Below are 24,982 nucleotides of genomic sequence, written 5' to 3'. Positions count from 1 at the left end.
GTTAGGAACCCCCTTTTTAAAATGGCTAGATCTCCCCCTGAACTTTCTGTATCGATATAAATTCATTCTAGTCTGTCATTGCTAACATTACTTTTCTATATAAGAAGTTTCTCATATTTTATTGCTTGCTGTTTGATTTAAGGTGTACAGCATGTACAGATACCAAGTTTTTTTCTCTTTGATGTTATCAATTCAAACCAAAGTTTATATTTCTTGTTGTTCAATTTAAGGTGTACAGATACCAAGTGTTGTTGTCCTTGATGTTGTCCAGTCAAACCAGGGACCAGGTTACATCAGCAGCAATGTCAAGGTTACGGGAACATGGCTGTACCATTGATAACATTCTTAAAACAGACGATCAAAAGCTTGGTCAGCTAATTTATCCAGTTGGCTTTTGGAAGGTATTATAATTATGTATCTCTTAATAATGAAACACAAAATATAAAAAAAAGAAGATGTTGTATGATTGCCAATGAGACAACTGTCCACAAGAGACCAAAATGATAAATTGAAAAATGTTTAAGACTTATTTAAAAAAAAAAAGGTATGGGAAACCATCCATGACACACAATCAGTATATGCACAACAAAACAGCTGTTCTTAACTCGGTCACAGACTTCAACATGGAGCAAAAAAACTCTCACCACACTGCTAGAACCAGTTTGTCTCTATCTAGTCAATCTATATTTTATGAACCAAAATTATTACTATTATAACTACTCAGAAATAAAGAGAAAATTCTCAAAAGCAAAAAATTTCTTCATACTGTGAATAATAAAACATACTGTTGAAAAGGGTAGATAACTCATGATTTTACTGACAAAAGAAAAGACTGCTTTTGGTATTTCATAAAAAAAAACTTTGATTGGACACTGCAAAATGTGTAATAAGTTAGTAGTTCACTCAAGATTAATCATGCTTTCTTACAATCAATACAATGTATAATGAAAATCAAAAGAAATTAAAAACTGTTATTTATTCTCTAAATTATACAGCAATGTTCATTTACAATCAACAAAATACACAATAATAGCACAAACAAAACATGTCATACATGTATCAAAATCTATGGAACAGGAATGAAATTAAACATGACAGGCTATTCTAGAATGATGCTAATTCCACTAACATGTACTACATGTATATAACATGTAAATTGAAATTATAACATCACTTGTAACTCAAATTACTGTAAAAGCACTACTTGTAAAATCACATTGCACTAGAAAAAGAGGTGAAATCTGTCTTAAAAATATTTTCCAAAAATATAAAGAATCAGTGATTTTTTTATACTGGTAGTTATGGTAGAAAAAACATTTCCTTGTATATGGGAAGATTAGTGGAATAGCTAACAGAGTAACCCTCTTTAGATAAAGAATTATTAATATAATTATTATTATTATTATACATTGTTCTTGTCAGATTAGAGGTCATAGTAGTTTACCCATGTTTAAATATCATAAAATCCCTTTAGAAGAAATAAATGAATGTGAACAATACTATAACTGTGGAAATACCATGAACTTCAAACATGTAGGTGTGTCTTGCTATGTATGATAACCCCTACCAACCCTGTTAAAATTATGATTAAATGACTAGTGAAATATAGATCAGATGACTATTCTAGTATTCAAAGAATATAAGACTTAAACAAATCTCTAGCAAATTTGGACAAAGATGCATCATATCTGTCAACCAAATTGTGATGCAGAACCAGTAACGAACAGGGAAATTTAAAAGGTTGTAATAGTATTTTGACCAATGGAAATATGAGACAAGCAAACCACAAGCATTGGCTATTAAACCATCAGTATAAATCAGCTAAGAATTAAATATTTTGATACAAGAAGATTTCCAACTGAGAAAGTTTTACCGCTACACATGCACATAAGTTATTTCGATTTAATCGTACAAGTTTAAACCGATCTCTGCGTTCACATTTAAAGTAAGATCGGTTTATTTTAGATCGATTCAAACTAAACTACCTCTTTTGGTGTTTTAGTTTAGACCGATTGAAGATCGATTCAAAGTGTTCACATTACCCCTTAAATTGATATAAAGTGAACTGGTCTAGTTTAAATTGATAAAAATGTCCTAGTGTGAACGGGGTCTAATACTGAAATTATATTGTGTTGGATATAAATAAGAAGGCAGTGAATTGAATACTTTTACATAAACACTAAACATTAAGTTATAACTTTGGTTTTTCATAAAAAAATTATGCATTTGTTAAGTACATTTGTATTATTATATTTTTGATATAAATAATATTTCCACACTACAAATATAAACTTAACCCATATAAATAATTTTTCAAAATTTATAATTATTTCAAATGCAACAGTAAATATACATCTTGTATACAAAAATAAATTAATAAATATATATGAGTGAATAGAAAAGAATGTACAACAATCTTTTCAAGATGACATATTAAATAAATGTGCAAACATTTTATATTCTGAATATCAGAATGTAGAATTAATTATTGATCGTTATCAGGAAGTTGAACTGTGAAGATATCGATTAAATTTTAGGAGGACTGTTTAAAAAACCACTATCACATTTCCTTCATTTACTATGCATAGTCCCTTGACAAGTATACTAGTTTGTACATATTTTGTAGTGATTTTTTTTCTAAGTTCTGTTAATTAAAATTCATAGGTTCATATTTTTTGCAGACAAAAAAATCTAAACTATTTGAATACTTTTCCATAGAAAATGGCAGTTTTCTTTTCCCTTCTTTGTCAGGAACAGTGCATCCATAAAAATGGAACTACATGAAGCTTCACACATGAAAGTATTTTGCACAACAAAAGTGAAATAAAAAACCAGCATAAATTGGGATTTTAGAAGACTGTCTTGGCAAAAAAACATCATTTTATACATAGATGTAACTGATAGGACTGAATAATATCATATAAATTATATTTGAAAATATCATGTCCTATATAACACACTTTTAATGAGTCTTTGATAGCAGTTGACCTGTATATCTGCATCACAACCTTTTTTATGGAGTCTATGCTGAAAACCCCCGAGTGAACCAAATGAAAGTGGCAGTTACACTTTCTTGGTAAGAGTTATACACACAACAGTTTTAATTGTTTAACACCTGCACTGGCTAATCTGAAGCACTAGCAATAAAACTTTGGTCAGTTTTCTGTACTTTCACCATCAAGGCCTTCAGCAGCAAATTTTAAAGCATCTCTAATTCTGGAATGACTGGAAAAAACCCAACATACATTCAATTATCAATTTACAAAAGTTATTAGATCATATTAGCAACAATAGTTTTATTGAGCATTTTTTTCAAACTGTCAAGTTCCTTTTTTTTCCATTCAATGGTTTGAGTACTATCTTGTTTAAGAAATAATTCCTTCATGTCATGCTCTATGCTCATTTTAACATGGGTAGGCATTATATTTGTCGATATTTTACACTGAGTGTTAGCAAGGTGTAAAATGTGGTCAAATATAATGCCTACCCATGTGAAAATGAGCATAGAGCATGACATGAAGGAATTATTTCGATTCTAACATGACAAATACAATATATTTATAGGTCGAAGAGCATACGAAAATACCGTAAGAATGTTTGGCTGTTCCCGTTTCCTCTCTGAGGAGTCTGTATATTACATTTCATATTTGATAAGTTTAAAAACTACGAGCAGGGTAAATATATGTTGTTTGATAAAAATATGTAATAAAAGTTTATATTAGCTTCTTAAATGCAAATATTTAAAAGGATAACGATGGAAATAATGTTAATATTAAAAGTACATGCGCATGTGTATTTTTCGTGCTCATTAGAACACGGCTTTGTTAACAAAGCGTAATAAGGACGTCATATAAGAATGTGTGATATGCTATGATAATTATCACTTCTATATTGCCACTCTCTGCGTGTTATGAACCTTTGCAACATCTCTTTGAGGGGTACGCAGGTGGCAACAAATTAGGTACCGGTGGAGCTAACTTGACATCAGCCCCTATTTTAGAACCTACATTTAGTATGTATTTTTAAATTGTTCTCATCTAGAACTTGCATGAAATATTTGCCATATATATGTACTATATATTAAAATGCAACCTTAACCTTCTTTACACCAAAACTTTAACCTGCTATTGAACAGATGCACCCATCAGAAAACTTAGTGGCTACTATTATGGCAGGCTGAGACTAAATATAGTACCTTGATGTTTTAGTAAAGTGTATAGACTGTGATACATTGTTTTTAGGTGATCTGCTAGAATCTGAAGGTTGTGATGGTAATTTGTCTAATGTGGACTTCAGCTGTTCCATTCTGAAATAAAACAAGTGGATTTATTATTGTTGTATGACAAGTGTACTGGGTCTTTTAGCAGATTTCTGTTTATAGTGTAGAATTGACTATAAAAATTTCTTTATTTGTCCTTTTTTAAATATGGTGATTACAATTGATTTCAGGAATAGTCATTTCTGCTTTTTTTATATTTGTGAGCAAAATCATCTGTACACTTGAAGTTTAAATTTTAATATTAAAATAAAAGGTATTTGTGTTTATCTAAGATCCACTGACATATTGTACTTCCATACAAGTGGAAAGTTTGTCATTGCTGTGTAAATGTTTCTTTCCATGTCACACTGTTAAAATAGTGTATAACATAGTCATTGCAAGTTGTTATGTGTAAAAGGGAAAGGTCCCATACTACAAACTTCATGTAGAAATAGTTGTGACATAATGATTAAATAAAAAATAACTTTTTTTTACAAATTACATTTAAAAGGACAAGATCCAGAAAGTTTTTTTGTCTATAGGCCTAGTGATTCAATGTCATTTTTGGCAACTTTTGGCTACAAAACATTTACATTCCTAGATGGTGGCCAAAGGTTTCCTCAAGCTTTCCAGTTTGAGAATGCACACACTCATTGTTTTTTTTACAATACACCAATAATGTGCTGACTTTGAATGTACTCTATTGAAGAGATTTGTTTAATATAGTAGTAAGGCTCTTGAAAAACTACAATTTAAGAACTAAATTATGACTATTTTGTTAATTTTATGATAAAGTTGGCCTAAAGTGCACCTTGGTGTATATTGAGAAAGTGTTGATAGATATTAGTGTCCATATTACCTTTCCATAAAATCATTTTCTATAGATTTCATATCACTGTCCATTTGTTTCATCTGTGTTTCTACCTGCCTTACTGTTATTACTGTAAAAGCAAATATTTCAAGTTAAAAAAAGACCAAAACATGAAGACAATTAATTTTACAATACTTTGTATCGCTATTTGGAAATCTGTGCCAGTTGACTCTAGAATCTGTGTTGCTTGAACTATTGACTGCATGCAGTTGAAAGAGAGTTTCAATGATGGATTCAGTTTTATTAGATTGAGCACTGTCTCACAGCCTGTACTTTTTTTATTTAACTGAGTATATTTCAAAGATTTTTTTATGAATTGATGTAAACTGTAAGTAGTTACACAAATGCCATACTTGTTGTGAGTACTTGTACATGAATCATCAATACATATTAGAAACGAGAGTGTTATCCCAGTACATCATTCCTATTTTATTAGGGAACAATCTTATTAAAATACAGCCCCTGTGTCCATGCTTCACTTACAAGAATCTGACACAACTCTGTTCTATATTCTGTTTCAAAGGTCTGTAGGATCAACTGATTTGTCATGATACACACCAATAAAAATATGAAGGCTGACATTTCATTGAGGGTGGTAAAAGGTTATTTTCATCTAACATGTTTTGCCATTTTTATTTCACGTGCAGTCATGAAAAAGGTTTTTTATTCGCCTTGTTTCCCGAAATCGGTAAAGAGATCAACATACAAGAATTTTTTAATTGTTAGTTCATCATGAAATGGCAATTTTATTTCGCTTTCTTCCGTGCAGGTTCCCCCTTTACGACCTTCTTCATTAGCTGGTGTGATAGTTACCAGAATAAAAAGTAAGTCAGTCTTGTCAGATCTTTGGTGTACTTTTCATTGAATCTCAGTCAGACAAGGTATCTTAATCAGATTATTGTTGTCTCGTATACATTCAGACCATGTCCCTGTTTTACCAATTTATTGTGTTAGAATATTATATACCGATAACTAGAGATGTGAGCTATGGTTAAAACTTACTAGTTGAAGCAGTCATTGGCCTCATCAATGGAGCACCTCTATGAGCAGCTCTTTTCAGATGTGCCTAAAAATAATGGCAAGCATGTAAAAAAATCAGCATCAAATGATCAACAGTAAACAAACAAAATATTAACATAGTCTATTTCATACATTGACAAATAAATGCATATTGGTGACCATAGATCACTTTCTCCATTGTACTAGGTGAGCTAGAGTTTAATAGTTTTCTAACTTACAGAACTTTCAACTTTTCAAGTAAGTTCATTTACCAAACTTTTTAAATACTTTTTATTTCTAGGTGCTAATTAATGAAATAAAAAAAAATATCTTATCTAATTTTTAGCAAGTTTGGATTTAAAAATAAATCCCATTATTCACCATGTATATTAGAGCATTTGTTTTACTGCATGGTGATGATATTAACAATGCAGCAAAATGATTCATGAACAACATTTGTAAAACTCCAAATACGAAATTATGTTATGTTTCATTGTTAGAATAAAACTGAATCTGTTTTAAAAGAATATGATTTATTATCTCTATTTTACGAAATTTTCCTTTGATCTTATGAACTGATAATTTCCTTTCTCAGCACAATACAGTCATATGAAAAGTTATGTTATGCTAGAAACTAAGGGTGTTCATGGCATTGTCAAAAAATTTGTCAACCTTGTCATATGTAAAATAGTGATAATTTATATCATAAACATATTATCATTGGTCATCTCAACTCCATTGCTTTTCTTAATTAGGCTGTACAGGCTCAAGCGAGAAAATCAATCTTGTTGAGATGATCAAAGATAATCTATAACTAACAAAATTCATAACCTACCCCATCCAGAATATCCAGATTAGAAAATTCTGCCTGAATATCTGACATATATGATATATGAATGCCATCATCATCGTTGGAGAACGGATTTCCAGATATAAATAATTCTGATAATTCTTCTAAACTGTTCAAGGAGCACTGAAATAAAGAATATAAATAACATTGATATCAATGTAATAAACAGAGGTAAAACTAAAATTGCAGTCAAGTATCAAGTATACTTCAATCTGGGAATGACGAGATGACTTCTAATGAGATTGTTTGACTTGAACACTGTGGATTCATTATTATTTGTTGGAAACCATGTGGATTCATTAATATTTGTTGGAAACCAATATTTCGTGGATTTTATAGGATTAGGGGAACCACTAATTTTAATGCTAAACAAATTACAAATATCTTTAAGGAATATTATGCAGACTTTGCCGAAACCTCGTAATCAAATATCCTCAAGAATGTAATTTTTGCAACCCACAAAAATTGGTGACGAAGTAAATAAACGAATCCACAGTAATTTAGCATAATCTTTCTTGCTATTCTGTTCTCTGCTAGCATAAGAGCTAATGGATTCCATCCTTTATACCAGATAAAACCTAAGTCATTAACCGTGTTATTAGCTGCTTCTCCCCCATCACACTCAGTATTTAGGTGCAAAGTAAAGATTAGTAAAGGCTGCTTGGACTAGTTTCAGAAACGTGAGTTTATGTAGGGTGACATATCTTCTTACTGACTTTTACCTGCAGTGAGATTGGATGCATGATTTTTTTATTATTTGTTAGAGGCTTCGAACTAGCTGTCAGTTAACTGCAATACCCTCAGATCTATACCTAGTGTCTTTTTGTTGTTGGGATGTACAAGTACCCGTCCACATCCACTTGTATTTTTATCTATCTGATCAGTGATGAGTTAAGCCGTTTTCAAATGATTTTTATAGTTTGTTCTTATGTCATTTGTATGTAGTACTGTTATACCACTGTCCCAGGTTAGGGGGGGGGGGTTGGGATCCCACTGACATGTTTAACCCCACCACATTCTCTATGTATGTGCCTGTCCCAAGTCAGGAGCCTGTGATTCAGTGCATGGTTATCTTTGTTTATGTGTTACATATTTTTTTTTTTTCATTTTTTATAAATAAATTAGGCCGTTAGTTTTCTCTTTTGAATTGTTTTACATTGTCATTTTGGGACCTTTTATAGCTTACTATGTGGTATTGGCTTTGCTCACTGTTGAAGGTCGTAGGGTGACCAATAGTTGTTAATTTCTGTGTCATTTTGGTATCTTGTGCAAAGATGTCTCATTTGCAATCATACCACATCTTCTTTTTATATAGAATGTTTAAAATCCTGCTTATTTAATTGGTCTAGTACAAAATATGCTTTATTTTCACAAATATCCAAGTAATAGCCAGATTGTAATAAAACAATTCTTCTGAATGATAAACGCAATGTCAATGTGTAATGTAATGATGATTACTTTTAGAACTGCTATCTACTTAAGGTGGTACCCAACACTTTCACTAAAGTTAATTTGGCTAGTTTAATTTTCATAAAATTTTAAGTATGTATTTACTTTGACCCTTTGACAAAAATATAAAAATTTCAAAAAATTTGAACCAACCAATTTATCAGAAAAATTACACTGGTTATATAGCAGTTTGACAAACACTAATTTTGATCATTGAGAAGCTTAAAATTCCCTTAACAACACGATGTAATTAAAACATTTAGCTGGTTTTATAGAGTTATTTCCCTGTAGTGTTAGGTACCACCTTAACATTAGGCCTCAGAACACAATTATTCTCCCCCTTGGCTACAATGCATTTTTTTATTAAAGTCAAAGTGAATTAAAAAATTTGCACCGCCACAAACATGAAATAAATTTAACTTCTTAAAGACCATTATTATTCCAATTAAATATGCTTGTCCCAGGACAATCCATAAGTGCTTTTTCTTTTGAGAGCCGTTTTGACATGCCAATGGTAGGATTTGAATCTTGAATAAATGACGAAGGCTAATTTCTACCCTACTTTCATTTTGGTCAAATCACTACTTTCACTTTCAACAATAATTTTTTTCCACATGTTTTACTTATTTCAATATATATGCAGCTGTGAGGACCACTTAAATAGTAAACATTTTAAAGATAACAGTAGACATATTACCTAGGAAGAAATACCCCATATAATAATTAGGAACTATATTCCTAGACCACGAACAAAGGGAATTAATTGTGATCTTAGGCCATTAGTTCTAAATACTTGCTGCTCAGTTTCATGTGGTTGCTTTTATGTGACATGTGCTTCAATGTGCAGAAAACTAATGTTTATTACATTGGTTAGAATTTATACAGTAGTATCTGCAAAATTTTAAAAGAAGAAGAGTACTCACCACTTCTTCAAACGAAGAAATATTATTTCTGCTAATATTTAAAATTTCTAACACAGGAAAAGAAGGTGGTATATATGATAACTCAGATATGTGGTTGTCTGCAGCATATAACTCTGTTAATAACCTGAAATTGTAAAACAATAGTGAAATCTATGCTTGCCTTGTTTTCTACAACTTATTGTGTTTTTTTATTATGATAATGTATCATATATTTTTTTCAAGAGTACCCTTTTTGTGCTTTTTCAGGAATTGAAATAATTGTTAATGTGAAGTTTAGTTTACAACTGCTTAAAATTTCAAATTGTATATATTTTCAATGCCATGTCGTGCGATGTCATGACCCAGGGGAAACACTCCCAATCCTTCACAGTTGAATCCTCCACTGCATCAACTCTTCAGACAGAGTCCTTAAATGGCTTAAGTGACGTGTTGAAAGGCTAAAATTAAAATCTTCTATTCCAATATGTTGTTATATTCCATTGACTGTCTCCTACTTCACATATATTTCAGCTAAATACAGATAATACATTTAAATCATACAATTTTAATTTGTTGTCTCTGCCTAAATATGCATGAAATAATCTGTCATCAGATATTCAGAAAACAGTTATCAACCAATCAATTAAATATACATCATCCTTTAAAGGAAACAATATCAATTTGAGACAAGATAATAAGGAAAACTAATAACCAAAACCTTTTCTGAATGTTGGTGCTTCTATTTAAAATTACTTACTTAAGTTTTCCAACCGGTTTAATTGTTGTAATTCTATTATTAGAAATATTAAGTATCTGTAAGTTCCCCATTCCTTTAAGTCCATTTATATCTTTTAAATCATTTCCTGACAAGTCTATATCTTGTAGTTTTTTACACCGATTAAAATCCACAGTCCGCAAACGATTATTACTTGCATTTAATTCTTCTAAATTTGGTAAGTAGTTTACAAACTGAAAGAGAAAAAACATTAAAATAATATTAAAACTGACCAGTTAGTCTGGGAGAACAAGATTTATCTATAAGTTGTGCTATTGGCATTAAACTACCTTTCCGTCACCATTAAATCTCTAAGATTGAAATTTTGTCTTGGTTTTAGTTGCTTTTGTGCGTTTGTTGAATGAAACCATTTCAAGCTGAATTTTAGTTTGTTCTTATGTTTTGGTGTACACTATCTAATGTTAGGAGAGAATTGAGGGCTCTCAAACAAGTTAACCTAGTTACATTTTATATGTTTCTCTTCAAAGAAAGAAGTCTGTAATTCAGTGTTTCTGGATGGCTGCTGTCTGTCATAATTGTTTTTCATAGCAATTGTTTTGTCATAAATCAGGTGATCGTTATATTTGAGTTTGAATTGTTTCACATTTTGTTGAGTCAATCTTTTTATGGCTGACAATACCATATTGTTTTTGCTCAATTTTGAAGGCAGTAAAGTGACCTTTAACTGCCTCAATATGCTTTATTTGAACTCTGTTGGAAACTTGTCTCAACGGCAATCATACTAAATCTTTTTATTTCATATTGCATAGAACAATGATTTTATTTTGTAAACTTATATTCAAAGAACCAAACCACCATAATCACAAAAAATCTTTAGTCTGTATGGTATGTTCAGACAGTATTCCTTACATTAATTCATACTCACAGAAAAGTTATCTAACATATTACTACTAAGGTCAAGGACAGTGAGATGTGAACAACACGACAGTTCTGGAGATTCTATCCTCATCAAGTGATTAGAGCTCAGGTTCAATGTCCTTATCTTTGTACACCCACTCAAACTTTTTCCTACAAAAGTTTAAAATTCTTTATTGCATTGCTTCAAAATACTTAATTATTAGTTTAAACATATTTATGTATAGTGGATTGGGAAACAAGTTTTGCAACTTATATTAATCCCTTTCCTCTTTGTGGGTGCGAGTGCTGCCTTGTAGTGGCATACGCCTGCTCTTTTTCAATAACTACAAGGGTGTCTTTAATGTGCAAGAGATATGGCTCTCTCTTAACACTGGTCAGCTATTTATCGGCCCCTTATGATGGATATAATATTGACTATGCAGGTGAAGCTTAAATGTTCACTTTTCAGAAAGTAGAAGGCTATTTGTTACACCTTATTCGTATGTAAAAAAAAAAAAACTTCTTAAAGTTTAGACTTTAATTTCAAATATTTTTGTTATGTTATCAATCAAATGATACTTCTAAATCTGAAGCATTATGGGAAATATTTTCATAAACATACATCAAAACATTGTCGCTGATTTACAACATCCTAAACAAAGAGATTCAACCATTTATACATAGTGAATTACAGCATTTTTAGAACAATCTATCACAAAAATTATCTTTAACCTGCTACAATAGAGGCAAACTTGTCCATGATTTGCTAATTGAAAAAAATAAATAATCAAGATTCAAAACAAAATAGAAGGTGCACAATGACATTATAAGTTTCATTGAATTCTGATATGAGGTTCAGGTAGAGAAACGGATAAAAATGTATACTGTAGTATATAACAATGCCTATGACATGCCAAAATTAACCCTTAAAATAATTTGAATAAAAAATGATGAAAAAGATACATAAAAAAATCTTATTTCCTCTGTGAAAGTTTTTGTGTACTAAAACTAAATTAATTCTCACCTATAGTTTTAATCTTATTGTGTTGTAACTGTAAATTGCTCAACTCCTTCAAACTGTAAAAGATGAAACAAAACTAATACATGTATAAACCCTTTATTGTTGTTTTATAAACAGTTCGATTTTCTACGCCAGATTTTTGTATTACAGTCTTGTCTCTTCAGAATGTACTGATAATATTGATTTTGTCTCTTTTTGTGTGTTTTTTTTTTTGATAAATGGATAAACCAGATGCTCTGCAGGGCAGCTTTATACGACCGCAGAGGTTGAACCCTGAACGGTTGGGGAAAGTATGGACACAACATTCAAGCTGGATTCAGCTCTAAATTTGGATTGTGATTAATAGTTGACACAGCATAGGTTTCTGACACAGAATGAATGTGGTCTAATGAACTTTAAAAAAAATTGCCTATGAGCAATTCACAATGCTGTTGAATATTAACCCTCTCAAAAAATGTTTAAAGAGATTTTCTATTTATTTATGAAATCTGAAATGAGAAAAATGGACAAAGAAAGATAACTCAAATTTTCAAAGAATATTGAAAATATCTTTCTATTGCACAAATATCTGTTCTGGACAAAGAAAGATAACTCCAATTGAAAATTGATTGCTATTGCACAATATTGTGCAATTAGATATTTCTTGCTATTGCGCAATACTTTCAATTGAAGATTTCTTGCTATTGAACTATTCTGTGCAATTGAAAATTTCATGCTATTGCTGAATACTGGGCAATTGAAAATTTCTTGTTATTGCACAATACTTAATATAATAATTTTGAATCCTGATTTGGACCAACTTGAAAACTGGGCCCATAATCAGAAATCTAAGTACATGTTAAGATACAGCATATCAAAGAGGCCCAAGAATTCAATTTTTGTTTAAACCAAACTTACTTTAATTTTGGAACCTTTGGACCTTAATGAAGAACAATTTGAAAACGGGACCAAACATTAAGAATCTACTAACACAGTTAGATTTGGCATATCAAAGAACCCCAAATAATCAATTTTTGAGGAAATCAAACAAAGTTTAATTTTGGACCCCGATCTGGACCAACTTGAAAACTGGGTAAATAATCAAAAATCTAAGTACATTTTTAGATTCAGCATATCAAAGAACCCCAAGGATTCATTTTTTGTTAAAATCAAACTAAGTTTAATTTTGGACCCTTTGGACCTTAATATAGACCAATTTTGAAAACGGGACCAAAAATTGAGAATCTACATACACAGTTGGATTTGACATATCAAAGAACCCCAATTATTCATTTTTTTATGAAATCAAATAAAGTTTATTTTTTTACCCTTTGGGCCCCTTATTCCCAAACTGTTGGGACCAAAACTCCAAAAATCAATCTTGACCTTCCTTTTACAGTCATAAATCTTGTATTTAAATTTCATAGATTTATATTTACTTATACTAAAGTTATGGTGCAAAAACCAAGAAAAATGCTTATTTCGGCCCTTTTTGGCCCCTAATTCTGAAACTGTTGGGATCTCAACTCCCAAAATCAATCCCAACCTTCCTTTTGTGTTCATAAACCTTGTGTTTAAATTTCATTGTTTTCTATTTACTTATACTATCTTATTGTGCAAAAACCAAGAATAATGCTTATTTGGGCCCTTTTTGACAATAACTGCTCATTTAAATACATCATACAATATAAAAATGTAGTAAAAAGAACATCTTATCACTGAATGGTAAAGATTGTTTTAATTTATCAGCTGGTAAAAATGATAATACATTGTATATTGTATAAAACAATGATTAAAGTTGATTCAACTACTATTATATACAAAGAAAGATAACTCCAATTAATTTCTATTTACTTAAACTAAAGTCATTGAACCAAAAACAATGCTTATTTAGGCCCTTTTTTAACCCCTAATTCCTAAACTGTTAGAACCAAAACTCCGAAACTCAATCCCAACCTTCCTATTGTAGTCATAAACCTTGATTCAAAATTTCATAGATTTCTATTTACTTAAACTTAAGTTATTGTGCGATAACCGAGAAAATGCTTATTTGGGCCCTTTTTGGCCCCTTAAGCCGAGAAAAAAAAGATCTGTGTTTCCGGTAACCCGACCGACCCTGTTTATTAGCCCTGACCCTAACTTTTTTATTGGATCTTCCAACCTACCGACCCTATTTTTCAAAATGATGTTACCGGAAACACATATCTTTTTTTTTAGGCCTTATTCCTAAAATGTTGGGATCAAAACTTCCAAAATCAATCCCAACCTTCCTTTTTTGGTCATAAACCTTGTGTTAAAATTTCATAAATTTCTATTCACTTTTACTAAAGTTAGAGTGCAAAAACTAAAATATTCGGACGACAACGACTCCAATATGATAGCAATATACAAATGTACGACGAAAAATTAAAATTTTTGCGGTTGTATAAAAATAAAGCATGTTTTTGTGTATAAATTTTTATAGCATTCTAGAAAATTGTTTCAATTCACTTTATGATTACAAGTGCAAATGTAGAATTAAAAAAAAACCACATGTATGTAGTTTCTGGTAAATTTGAGCATATTCACTGTCCAATACTTTCTTATAACTGCTAAATGGATAATCTCCATTGATCACCAAAACGGGAGATAACTAAAATTTTAAGAATAATTTTGGAAAATCACTGTATGCATGAATAATCCATTTGCCTTTTACTGATTTGATTCTGTTATTACACACTTTTAAAACAATCTACTTCCCTTTGTCAATCGTAGACTGGTTCTATACTGAACAAAATGCAAAGTATGATGAATTGAAAGTGATGTATCAGCTTTTTAACTATTTCTCATGAGAAATAAATTCTGCTGTCAAAAGTATTCAGCTGAACAACAAATTAATGTTATTAAAAGATTTGAAAACTTTAAAGATTATACACAGGTAAATTTGCTCTTTCTGCTAGCTCTCCATTTTAAGTAGAAATTACTGTCCCTCATTAGAGAGATAACCAAAAAGCTAATTACAGGGTCAATTGACAATGAGACTATTGATTCCACATATTTTATGACAATATTAATTTATAATGACATAAGGGGTCATCCATAATTGTCAACCATTTTCCAAAGTGTACAAAATGTACACTTGGGGGGGAGGGGGTTAAAAATCAACATTTTTACTGTACACTTTTTTTTAATCATCAAATAAAAGTCAAATATGTTTCAGTTTATTTTGCAATGTAAATTTCTATATTAAACCAAACTGTAATAGAAAGAATAATTTATACTTGTCTTGAAATATGAAAATGGTTGATGTACACTTTTTGACGGAGGAAGGGGGTTCTGAAAAAGTGTATGTTTTGTACACTTTGGAAAATGGTTGACAATTATGGATGACTCCTAAGTAGGATGTTATAAAGTATTTTGAATACAAACCTATATAGATTTTCCAACTGGTGTATCCTATTTCCATACATTTTTAGCTCTCTGATATCCTGCAAAAAAAAACACCCACTTTTATCTATATATTATACATTGTATAATTCTGATGCCTTGAATCGGCACTAACTTGACTAAAACTGTTCAATTTTTAGATTTCACTAAGACAAATATGAGAAAAAGAGCAAAAAATACTAGATACTCCAAATATGATCTGTAAATGATATAATCTTTTATTATATGACTTTAAATTTTCTGTTTCCTCATTGGCTAAAAGCATAGGAAATTCTTTTTGATAAAACATTATATTCACTGCAGCAAAAACTCACGAGAGGTAAATATAAGATTTGGAACAGCGTCCGTGTACCCAAATATAGATTTTCCAAGGCAATATCTATGACGTAGGTTTACAACGTCCAGTAAATTCCATTTTTTTTACTTTTTCGTCTTGTTTTGCTGTATGTTTTCTCTTCTTCTTGGTTTTGATGTATTAGTTTTTGGTAAACTTTATTGAAATTTCAACTTATGAAACTGCAAAAGCAAATGATATATTTAGTATTCTTATCTAAATAATTATTGCATTAACTTCTTTTCAATTTGTATGTATAAATAACTAAAGAAACAGCATGTCCTCTCCATTGAAGTATTTTCCAACCATTTGACAGGGGGAGGGGGGGGGGGGGTTAATCAAATCCATGAGAGACTAATATATCATACACATCTTACCACATTTTCACTTAGGTTTTCAATTCTTTCAATATAATTGCAGGATAAATCAAGCACTCTCAATTTCTTAAACTGAAAAAAATGAGAATAAGAATAAAATGATGTAAATATTAAGAATCAAATAATATAAAACTTGCTATTATCAATATGAAGTTTCAAGACTATCAACTTTATCAAGAATAAGTACATATTCATTTTTCAACTGACATGTTTGTGGTTCAAACTGATAAGAATATAGGTTGTTTGCTATTCTGTTTCAAGTAATAAGCTTTTTAAACAACTAATACATTGATAGTATATAGATTAAATAAGATTTTCCAATATGGCTTTTTAATCTATATGTAATAAAATTCCTAAGGGTTTCACAGAACCCAGTGTCTCGTCTTCTTTATGAATCTAATAAATATTTTTAAAACATTAACTGCAGACTGTATGTACTATTAAATGAAAGAAAAACTAAGTCCATTTATAAGACTAGTGTGGTATGGAAAAGTTAAACAGAAATCAATTTTTTTACTACATTTCCTTCTGGATACTGGAGTTTAGTATGACGTCCATTATCACTGTACTATTATGCATATTTTAAGGGGCCAGCTGAAGGACACCTACAGGTGCGGGAATTCTCGCTACATTGAAGACCCATTGGTTGCCTTGGGATGTTGTCTGCTCTATGGTCGGGTGGTTGTCGCTTTGACATATTCACCATTTCCTTTCTCAATTTTATTTGATAAAAAAACAAAAAAAAACAAGCTTCTGTCCAATTTTGGTACAAATCCAAAATAGTTTAAGAAAGTTATTAAATTTGTTTTAAAAACTTTAACCACAGAGTGAATGTACATGTATTAAATGTTAACTGGCAGAAAAACTAAGTCCATTTATAAGTAAAATACGGATAAACAGGATTTATTTTTTACAAAATCTACTTCTGGATACTATCTTATGATCATACTAACAAGCTTCTGTCAAGTCTGGTAGAAATCCAGGATATTTTAAGAAAGTTATTAAAATTTCAAAAACTTTAACCACAGAGTGAATATTTGCAGATAGCGACAACACTGACAGAATGTCGGATCACTATATCTTATCTTTATCTCTACAAAAGTTGCAGGAAAAAGAAAAATTAGGTGTTATAGGACAATTTTGTTTATGGTATAACTTGATAAAAACCAGAGGATTCTGATTATCTGGCAAGAATAATAAAACAAGAGGAGCAAACATCTTTAAGAAGGATGGGATTAAATTATATATAAACTTACCAGTGTCAATTTAATGTTATTGCATTGTCTCCCCTCCATATATATGTTTTTAATACATTATACTGAAAAAGATGTAATTATAAGTGTAAAAAGAATGTTAGGCCTTACTCTTTGTAAATTGTTGATCTTTGTCAGGTCAGCAGCATACAGGTTTATCTCATATATCTTCTCTGGATCTCTCTCATGGTTGGCTTCAAGCTACAACATTTCAAATCAGTTGATACTTAAATTGCTTCAATGGTGACAAGCTTAGATACTTTACCTCTTTATAAATATTATAAAGAGTTCAAAACCCAAGTATAATGTTAACTTTTAGAAATTTAATTTAAGTTCAATTATATACAATTTGAGAACAAATAATTCTGAAAAAAAATGCACCGTTTATTATATAAACACTAAATGTATAACTTCTGTGTGCATGTATATTCTGCTCAAAATATACAAAATGTAGCATTCAAATTGAAATTTCCCTTTTGTTGAAGGGCAGATTAGTATGGTAGTAAACTGATCCCAAGAATATATTATCATATAGTGCTTTAAACACATTTGATGGAATCACTTACAATTTCATGCTCAGATATAGTCTTAAACTTATGAGATATTTCATCATCATCATCAAGTTCTTTCGGTGCATCTGTCTGTTGATTGCCTGATGAAGGACGACTGCGTCTTTTAGCAGATCCAGATGAGGGACGTTTACTGCCACTTAATTTTCTGTTTGGGATGTCTACCACATGGTCAAGATCAGTTTCAATTGAATTCAGCGGGGGACGCCTGGCTTTTTGTACTAAACTGGAAGGTGGTAGTCTTTGTGCACTAACTTTTCTGTTTGGAACATTGACAAATTTGATATCATTTTCTTGTAAACCCTGACTGTAAGCAGCATCCTGAGTAATTGGTCCTCTATAACTTAGTCTCTGACTTCTTGAACTGTGAGGACTTGGAGGGCTTATTTTTGTTCTTCCACTATCAGTAATAGGGAGAGTAAAGGAATTGCTGAAAAACATTAAATATTTATACTGTAACTTTAAGAACTTTAATAAAATGTTTTTATTATTTAAGATTGTAAAAATCTAAAAAGTCTAAATTGGGGACTGATGTATCCCAAAATTAAAATAGTACAATAATATAATGTCATGTCTCTAGAACGATTTTCTTTAGTTAGATAACCTTCATCAGGAAAGCTTAAAGCTGAATATTTTAATGCCTTCATTTCTAACCATTTCAAAAATTTATCAATGCAAAATTTTACAAAGATTTGTTATACCAACTTACAATGTAAATCACTTCAAGAGTCATCTTAACATCACGACTTTTAACAACATATATCCATGCTAGAAATCCTCACTAACCCTACTTTTTTTTAGTTTAAAGGGCTCCAAACATGCCAAATACAACCACAGGGCATGTTTTTAAATACAAACTAAATTGTATCCTGCCTCTGTGTAAAAGCAACTGATCTGAGCTCAAAGAATCTTTTCTTTAACTCAGCAGCTGGCTTAGTATCTACTACTGAAGGAAAGCAATACACTAGCTATTTGTACGCCATTGCTGGACACCACAAAGGTTCCCCATAAAATTTTGATGGTACACAACCACAAGTCCAAATGAAAAAATGTGTGTTTCCAATTTGTAATAATTACCCTACCGTCCCTATTTTAAAGATAAACAATAGCCTTAGCCCTATACCTTATAATTAGTGTCCCTCACATAGACTGACTCAATGTAAAAAAAAAAAATAACAAAACATTCCTACCTATCTACGCTATTTGTTTCAAAGATGTAAAGATTCTAAAGACATACAAATCACACATGTATTATTGTTTTTGGCCTAATACATAATATCTGATGCCGAAAAAATTATTGTAGTACCACATCAATAGTTCTAGCGGGACATATTATTGGGTCCATGGACAGATTTCCAAATTGCAAAAAGGTGTACCCCATCGGCATCACACAAAGTGGGTCTCATTGGGGTCTAAGCGTGACACAGGATTGCAGATTTTTTGTAAGCGTGACACGTGAAATTCAAATTATTGTTGTCGTTAAAACAAGAAATGAGGACTTGTGGGACCCGGGAAATGACCAAAAAAATGAGAATTGCTTACTCACAGAGTGTAAGTGGGATACGGGAATCTGACAAAACAGTAAGCTGGATCCGGGATCGGAACCCCCAATGAGACCACACAAAGTACCCTAACAAACAAACAAAAAATGTCTGGCACCTGTTATTTCTTACAGCTTTGGCTTTTTATCTTTACTGAATAGATGTTTCATTGACACAATCATTGGTTTGTTTGTTAATCAAACATATTTTTTGATTCATTATCCACTTTAAATAAACTTTTAAAGATTATTTTAAAATCATGTTCAACTTCATGTGTAGGTTACAATACACCATTAGATTTTATGGGCGCAGCCATTTTTTGAGCATAACATGGTATTCAGAATTAAGAGTATGGCTAATCCTGATTGGTCGATATTTGCGCCCGTAATTTTTTTATTTTTAGAGACTTCCTGCACTCTGCTTTATACAAAAGGCAAAATAAAAATTATTCTGAAGCCCTAAAGGCACTGAGATGACTTTTCAACGCCAGGACAAGACACATATTTTTAAGCGCAAAAATTGCGGTCTCACTAATAAGGGACAACAAGAATTTTAGCGACAACAAGCGTCAACAAAAATTATTTTAGCGACAACAAGCGACAAGAAACTGTTTAGCGACAAGAAAACATATTTTTTTTAATTAAAATTGATTATTGCAATAAATATTAAAAGAATATGCAAAAGAAAATAATTTTAGCGACAAGAGAGTTAAAATTGATAGAAAAAAAAGAAACATTATTTACATATTTATTTTATCATCTATAATGTATAACAGCCAGTATAACGTTTAATTATTGTATTATGATATTACTTTTCCTTGTGTTTTAGAACATATTATTTATCTTATAATTTGGGATTTACTTTATTTAAATTTGGGATTTCGGGATTTCGTGTTTTTAAGCCCAGGATTTCAGAATCAGGACCCCTCCTATCCCCCCTTATCTCTTTCTTCTTCACAAATGTAAATTTCTTCATCTACCAATATACTAATATAAACTTCACAATCTCTTTCTTCCTCACAAATGTTTCATTTCTTCGTCTATCTATATAATAAAACATTTGAATAAGACATATCTGATCGTAAATTTAAAAAAAACAACATTACATTCAAATTTCTTTATATCTAATAAAAAAAAATGTTTTCTTGTCGCTTAATAGTCTTCTTGTCGCTTGTTGTTGCTTTTTTGTAAGGCAAAATAGTGTCCTGGGAAATTGTGTCCACATGGACACTATTTCCTAGAATTTAAGTATTCAATAATGTCCATTGCCATGGATTATTGTCCCCTAAATGGACAGATTATCATAGCAATATCTATGAAAAAGTGTCCACTTGACAATGTTGACTACAGAATGTTAAAAAATAGAGGACATTATTTCATGGTGGACATTATCAAATTCTACTATAATTATAAACAAATTATGTCATCCAAGGGAAGTAATACAATGGTCATCATAATGTTTTATTATGCTAGAATTTTAATAAAATAAGAAAGTTTAATTAGAAATTGATTAATATAAACAAAATAAAAATAGATGGAAATTTACAACTATATAAGTTATAAGAAATATCCTGATAATACAAATCTAAATAAAAGAAGAACTACAAGAAGGAAATGCAAAAAGTTTAAAATTAAATTTGAAGAACTGAATTACGTGTACTATGTATGACAAGAAGGCAAAAGAAAATGTTGAAAAACTAGTGGTACACTGTGACAAGCTAGGTGCTGTTTTATTCTTATGTCATGATGAAAGTGGATGCCATCTTGGTGTTAAGAAGACAGTTAGTTAAATTACTTCTAAATATTACATTCCAAACATTATAGAACATGTAAGTAAATAGTCCAGGAGGACAAAAATGTCCTGTGAAAAAATGTCCAGGTGGACATCTTATCAATGAAGTATAGTATTTAATTATGTCCACTTTCAGGGACACTTTTTCATACCTGAGGACAATTTTTCATAGAAAAATGTGTCCGGGACACATATAAATAAGTTAATAATGTCCCAAGACCGTATTTACTAGGAAATAATGTCCAGTGGACACTTTTTGATTGGGGGACATTATTAAATCCTACACTTGACGCTTGTTGTCGCTAATTAGTGAGATCCCAAAATTGATAGGCATGGGAGATAAGTACAAAATACGCTAAGAAAAGCAACGCGAACCTATATTTTTGGGACCAAAAAATACTGTCCTAATAACTTTTCTTTGATTCTAGCAAGGTTTCGTTAAAAAAATCAACTTTCTAAAGTCTGTATCTCGAAAAAGGCTACCATTGTCGACTATGGGAAAATTAATTGTTTATTTCAATCTGTAACACACCTCGATTTAGGTTTTCTGGGACGAACCGGTGGATTGCCAACAGGTAGAACACCAATCTGCCGACCTACAGAACTTGGTACGGATGTTGTTCCTCTGGATTTCACTTTTCCATCCATTATTATTCATTATTCGCTTAAAAGGACGGGGTTTTGGTAAAAATGTTTACATTGGTTTCTAATGATGGCAGCCATTTTTGGAATTTTGTATTTTAAATTCTTCACCGATACCGGTATGGAAACGTTCAGTTTTCCGTATACTATATATTTAAAAATTATTGACTCATTATTACGTTTATATTTTTTAATCTGATTACTAAACTGTTCTATATTTTAGTCAGTACCAAGTAGACTTTAATTCGGCATTATTTTCAGGATAAAGACATTCTGTTATTGTCTGAAACTCATGCATAAGCCCTCAGGCTGGGGTCTGCAGACTTATTCCATAGACTTCACGTATGATCATGATGTTTGCTCTAATTGTGTCTACCTAAAAAAAAAAAAAATGATAATATCTGTGAAATATAATTGCATGCAGGTTCTACGAAATTAACCGCAGGAGACTATATGATAACGGACACGTGCCGTTTGCGCTTATTTACCTGTAACACGATAGAACATTTGCAATACAAACACTATGGACATTTGCGCTATAAAATTTGATACACCTGAAGTTAATTGACCGGACATTTGCGCTTTTTACCTTTAGTAGTCTACCTGTAATTTTGATGAGTTACGTATATAAATTCAACAGGCGCATTGCATTTGCGCCAATTCTGATACAATATATAATCTTTCATTTGCGCCACAAGGTAATATTTCATTTGCGCCAAAAAAAATACATTTTCAAGAGCCATTTTACACATATATATATATACAACGAACAAGTTTAAATATTCATTTCTGCATCGTGAACAAGATTTTTTTAGAGCCTGGCAATGTATTCACCATGGGTAATTAAGTCATGCCAACGGAAATTGTCTCCATTGGAATTCTGCAAATATCCCCTGGAGCAAATTACATGGATGATTAATATTGACCATTTGGTATATTGCCGTATTCTAAACGACACGTACATGAAGGTCATAAATTAATTTGTTGAATGAATCCAAAGCTATAACTACTAATGGGTGCCGTAGGAGATCGACCTGATTTTTTAGCGACGATTTCTTAGCATGATTAGATATAACACTAAGAGTCACTAAGAGTCACTTAGATTCACTTAGATTCAAAATTATATAGTTTAAGAATTAACATATAAAAAAGAAGATGTGGTATGATTACCAATGAGACAACTATCCACAAAAGACCAAAATGACACAAACATTATCAATTATAGGTCACCGTACGGTCTTCAACAATGAGCAAAGCCCATACCGCATATAGTCAGCTATAAAAGGCCCTGATGTTCATTTTGAAGGCCGTACTGTGGCCCATGGTTGTTTTAATCCACCTCATCATGAACTTTGCATGGTGGATGGTTGTCTCATTGGCAATCATACAACATTATTTTATATATAGAACATATTGTTTTTATTACCACACATATCGGTAATCCAATGTACAGCCGCTGTTGACAAGTCTATTGTCAGAAAAAAACTATTAGTTTATCTCTAGCGTATAGTACTTTCTTTCTGGTTTTATCAATTTGTTAATTTATAACCGAACTGTGTTTTAACATTCTTACGAAATGTTTCTTATTAAAAACGTATAAGTGATATATACTATAGTAGTTCTTTCATTGTGATTATGATGACTGATTTCGGAGGAATATGTTAAATCATGCAATCCGTGAAAACTGTGTTATAAAGTTATTACTATTATTAAAAGTGCATATGGAATAACACTATTTTACGCGTCTGTAATTTTTTCATACTATTTAATTATATTTATCTGTATCATTGGCGCAAATGAAATGCCAATTGGCGCAAAAGCAAAGCCCCGAATTCAACTTGCAGTTGTCGTTGTTAGTTCATTTTTACACTGTTAGTCCATCAGCTGGTAGGGCAAAATTTCAATTCTGTGTTACACCCCAGGATACCGCAATTTTTTGGTATAAATTTAAAGAGTAATATATGATGAATATTTTAAGAGGTGTTAGACTTTTGAAAAAGTGTCCAAAAGGGGTTAAAAGGGGACCTTTTTAAGGGTAAATCAAAAATTTTGTTTTGCACATATTTGCAGAAAAATGTAAAAATAACCAATAATTAAGTACTATTCTTTTTATTAAATGGAATAAATCATATCTTATTAAAACCCAGGCTAATTTACAATTAATTTTTAAATCGTAGAGGACCAAGAAGAAAGGGGGAGGGTAATTTCCAAAATTCATGATCTTGAATGAAAAGAAGCAAAAGTACTAATTTTCTTGATAAGATGGTATATTTTTTATATTGAAACATAGAGCATAATGTAACTACAATGTAAAGGCTGTTGAAAAAAAATGTTTAAAAGTAAGAAACAAAAACATAGAATCAACGACAGACACAAACATATGCAACTAGAAATGCACGATTATAGCACAAATTTATACATCATATTCATGAAATAACTTACATATTAAAACACACAAAACTGTCAGGGTTTCTAGATCTCTCTTTTTAAATTTTTTTCAACCGAATCACTACATTTTAAGGTCACGCAGAAGGTCAATCCATAGAATCATCATCAGTTTGGTCACCTGCATCTACCGAATTATCATTATCATCATTTCCATCATATTCGTCGTCATCGCTAGCAATAACAACGTTTTGATAATCCTTATATCTACAAGCTTTCGAGCATTAACATACAGGTATCTGTTCAGGATAAACCTTGTTGAACACACACCAGCTTTAAATGAACAGCACTTCAGAATTATTAAAGCAATTAACGCTGGTGATTGGTCTAGCCAATTGATACTGATCAAATCGTTCTAAACTATCCAACTATAGTTGTTTAGCAACAGACCAGTGTTGTGTTTAAGAGCAGATTTCCAAAGCTTCGGCTGAAAGTTAGCTTGTTTAATGTGCTTTAACATTGCATCTTTTATTGGGGGCAGTAGATGACAATACATTTGTTTTGGTTGCATTCCAAAACGTTCTGATCTTTATTTTAATTTCATCGATGTTTTTAATTTCGTAGCCATATATAGAATACGAAAACCTCTCGAGTGTTTTGCCAACTCTTCGTCAACCTCTTCAAAGGTTTCACCACGATGGA

The 24,982-nt window shown here is 31.1% G+C and overlaps 1 protein-coding gene across 1 annotated transcript; it reads right to left on the bottom strand.

Annotated features, from left to right (window-relative positions):
- Positions 1-957: 957 nt before the first annotated feature.
- On the bottom strand, positions 958-21,983 carry LOC134724744 (protein phosphatase 1 regulatory subunit 7-like). Its single transcript, XM_063587954.1, has 14 exons — positions 21,786-21,983; positions 17,919-18,351; positions 17,464-17,553; positions 16,100-16,171; positions 15,371-15,429; positions 11,987-12,039; positions 10,991-11,133; positions 10,087-10,298; positions 9,351-9,474; positions 6,964-7,101; positions 6,132-6,195; positions 5,118-5,199; positions 4,196-4,306; positions 958-3,225 (listed from the first exon to the last, which is right to left on the bottom strand). Exons 1-14 carry the CDS (start codon positions 21,899-21,901, stop codon positions 3,156-3,158), a joined length of 1,767 nt encoding a protein of 588 aa, XP_063444024.1. The 5' UTR covers positions 21,902-21,983; the 3' UTR covers positions 958-3,155.
- Between the last annotated feature and the right edge of the window lie 2,999 nt (positions 21,984-24,982).

Source organism: Mytilus trossulus, chromosome 7 (assembly GCF_036588685.1).
Source record: "Mytilus trossulus isolate FHL-02 chromosome 7, PNRI_Mtr1.1.1.hap1, whole genome shotgun sequence".
Lineage (NCBI taxonomy): Eukaryota > Metazoa > Mollusca > Bivalvia > Mytilida > Mytilidae > Mytilus > Mytilus trossulus.
The sequence above is the reverse complement of the archived record's forward strand: the minus strand, read 5'-3'. Positions and strand labels throughout refer to the sequence as shown.